Source organism: Fopius arisanus, unplaced genomic scaffold (assembly GCF_000806365.1).
Source record: "Fopius arisanus strain USDA-PBARC FA_bdor unplaced genomic scaffold, ASM80636v1 scaffold00032, whole genome shotgun sequence".
Classification (NCBI taxonomy): Eukaryota; Metazoa; Arthropoda; class Insecta; order Hymenoptera; family Braconidae; genus Fopius; species Fopius arisanus.
In genome coordinates this window covers 1-2,459 of record NW_011887771.1, presented here as the reverse complement: position 1 = coordinate 2,459, position 2,459 = coordinate 1, and the positions used below count along the sequence as shown (strand labels likewise).

General features: G+C 35.2%; 2 protein-coding genes across 2 annotated transcripts in view; one reads left to right on the top strand and one right to left on the bottom strand.

Annotated features, from left to right (window-relative positions):
• Window positions 1-110, top strand: part of Fdh (alcohol dehydrogenase class-3 Fdh) — a gene marked incomplete in the record, with an annotated part of 4,236 nt that extends 4,126 nt beyond the window's left edge. Inside the window, 1 exon segment of the mRNA XM_011303447.1 lies at window positions 1-110.
• Window positions 111-234: 124 nt separating this feature from the next.
• LOC105265863 (probable cytochrome P450 6d5) lies at window positions 235-2,220 on the bottom strand (the record flags this gene model as incomplete). Its single annotated transcript, XM_011303634.1, has 3 exons — window positions 235-398; window positions 550-730; window positions 1,946-2,220. Coding segments are annotated over 3 exons (620 nt in total), but the record flags the coding sequence as incomplete, so codon positions are not given.
• Window positions 2,221-2,459: the final 239 nt, after the last annotated feature.

The following is a 2,459-nucleotide window of genomic DNA, read 5'->3' as shown; positions in this document are numbered from 1 at the left end:
TCCCCCAATTCTTTAAATAAAATCCATAAAAACCTTTGTTATCCTCGCAAATACATATGCATTTAATTCTCATGTACAAATTCATCGAATATGTGGTCGACAATAGCAAAGAGGAAATAAAAATTATAAATAAAATGTTTAATATTAATTTTTTTATCGACATTAGACTGATTAGACTTAATAACATACATGTTAGCTTTATAAATGAAATCCCGTGAAATGATGGCTGATGCATTATGTCTGGATTTTTTTGAGGTGCAAGATGATTCCATTAGCAGCGGTTGTGAACGTGGATCGTGGATCTAAATAACATTTGTTCTTTGGACTCTGATAAATTTCGTAGTCTTTCAGGAACAGAGATAGCACCATTTTTGCGTGTAACATTCCCAGTTTCAGCCCTGAGAATTTCGATCAATGAAAATCGATAAATAATGGCTACATTTATTCATTCATTTGATTTTTTTGAGTGAAAGTGATGAAAAATGAGTCAAAAAGTATTATGAATGCCCAGATTATTATATTATTTGGGCATTTAGAAGAGTGTCTTACCAATGCACATCCTCGGTCCAAGACCGAATGGTAGATAAGCATCAGAAATTTGCTCGCCTTTTCGAAAACGTTCGGGATTATACATTTCTGGATCTTCAAAAAATCTGGGGTCTTTCTGGAGTCCATACAATGATATATAAATGGGCGTTCCACTTTCTAGAATAATGTCACTTCCTGGTACCTGCAAAAAATTGATGCATTTTCATATTCGTAGTTTCTACCTTCAATTTGTATTTGAATGGCAGCATTGTTTATTGTACGCCACGCGAAACCATTCTAAAAGATCTTTCCAAATAATAAGAAAAGGTAAATGTCTAGTTCAGGTTCACCAAACCATTCTGGGTGTTTTATATTTGATTGGATGGGTCTCCGTCACCTGATTAAGGATCTGGTCACCTTAAATTCTTTGAAATAAATTCTCGTCCTGTACAACAAAACCGACACTAAGACCGGCAATTATCAGAGAAAATATTCTGCGATTAACCTTATTCAGCTTGAGATATTTTTAAATTCAAGTGATTTTACACGTGTTTAAATAGAGTTTAACCGATTCAAATTTTTGAAATATCGACGGCTCGACAGTTTTCGAAATAAAAAAAAAACATGGAATATGCATCATGGGAGGGAATACAGAAAAAAAATCAAATCGATTGACCATTTGACTTACGCGATGTAATTATCGAAAATCCATAAATTTATATAATTGAAAATAGTTAATATGGAAAATATATAGCCATGCTTCAGCTATCCATGCACAATGCAATTAATCAAGTCCGACTATATACCGTGAAAAGAGTGTGTTCTAAACTGGTTCGTTTCACAGCGGATAAACTTTTTGCAGAGACTATCGCGATACACAACGTTAAGGCTCGGGTGGATTATCTAGAAAAGATAATTTACTTCGAAATTCGGATTCCTAATTACTTTGGCAATTAATCGTTTTTTTTTCAATAATTGTTAGCTAGCGTTCTAGCGGTTGTTAACAACTAGGCCGCTAGCTGACAATTATCGGAAAAAACGATTAATTGACGGAGTAATTAGAAGTCCCAATTTTTAAGTAAATTATCTTTTCAGACAATCCATCCGGGCCTTAAGGACCGGTAATTTACTCCAAAATTGGGATTTCTAATTACTTTGGCAATTAATCGTTTTTTTCAATAATTGTTAGCTAGCGTTCTAGCGGTTATCAACGACTAGAACGCTAGCTAACAATTATCGAAAAAAACAATTAATTGGCGGAGTAATTAGGAATCCCAATTTTGGAGTAAAATATCTTTCCGAGATACTCCATCCGGGCCTTAATCAATGAATTTCTTTTCATCATTTCTTGTTCTCTCAATCCTCCGAAATCGATCCCACCTCGTCTGACTGTAGGACTGGTAATTGTAATCCTTACTCTATATTCATCCTTCGATATCCTATCAAGGGTAGACACTGAAGGATGCAATCGCAAAGTTTCTGCTATACATTGATCCAAATATTTCATATCGTCCATAGCTTCATAGCTCCAACCGTGCTCAGAAATAGCCCTCAGAATATCGCTCCTTGCCTGTTTCTGGCATTGCTCATGCTTCGCTAATTCCATTAACGCGAATGATGCTGTCGTCGAACTGGTCTCCAAACCCGACAGGAACATTCCTGACTGATGCATAAGATTATCACCCTGAAATTCTAATCCAAGAGGGAAATTAGTCAACTTTTTAACAATGTTAGAGTATAATACATTTCGATACAATTGCGGGAAAATTTTTTTGAGCTTGTGGGAGGTTTACATCAGGAGCCCACAGTGAATAATATTTGATGCCTATTGTTCTTCCTCCTCTCAAGGACCAACATGTTAAATCATCTTTCTCTTCGTTGTTATTCTTTTATCTTGTGTTTTACTCTACACACGTGTCACATTTCTATTT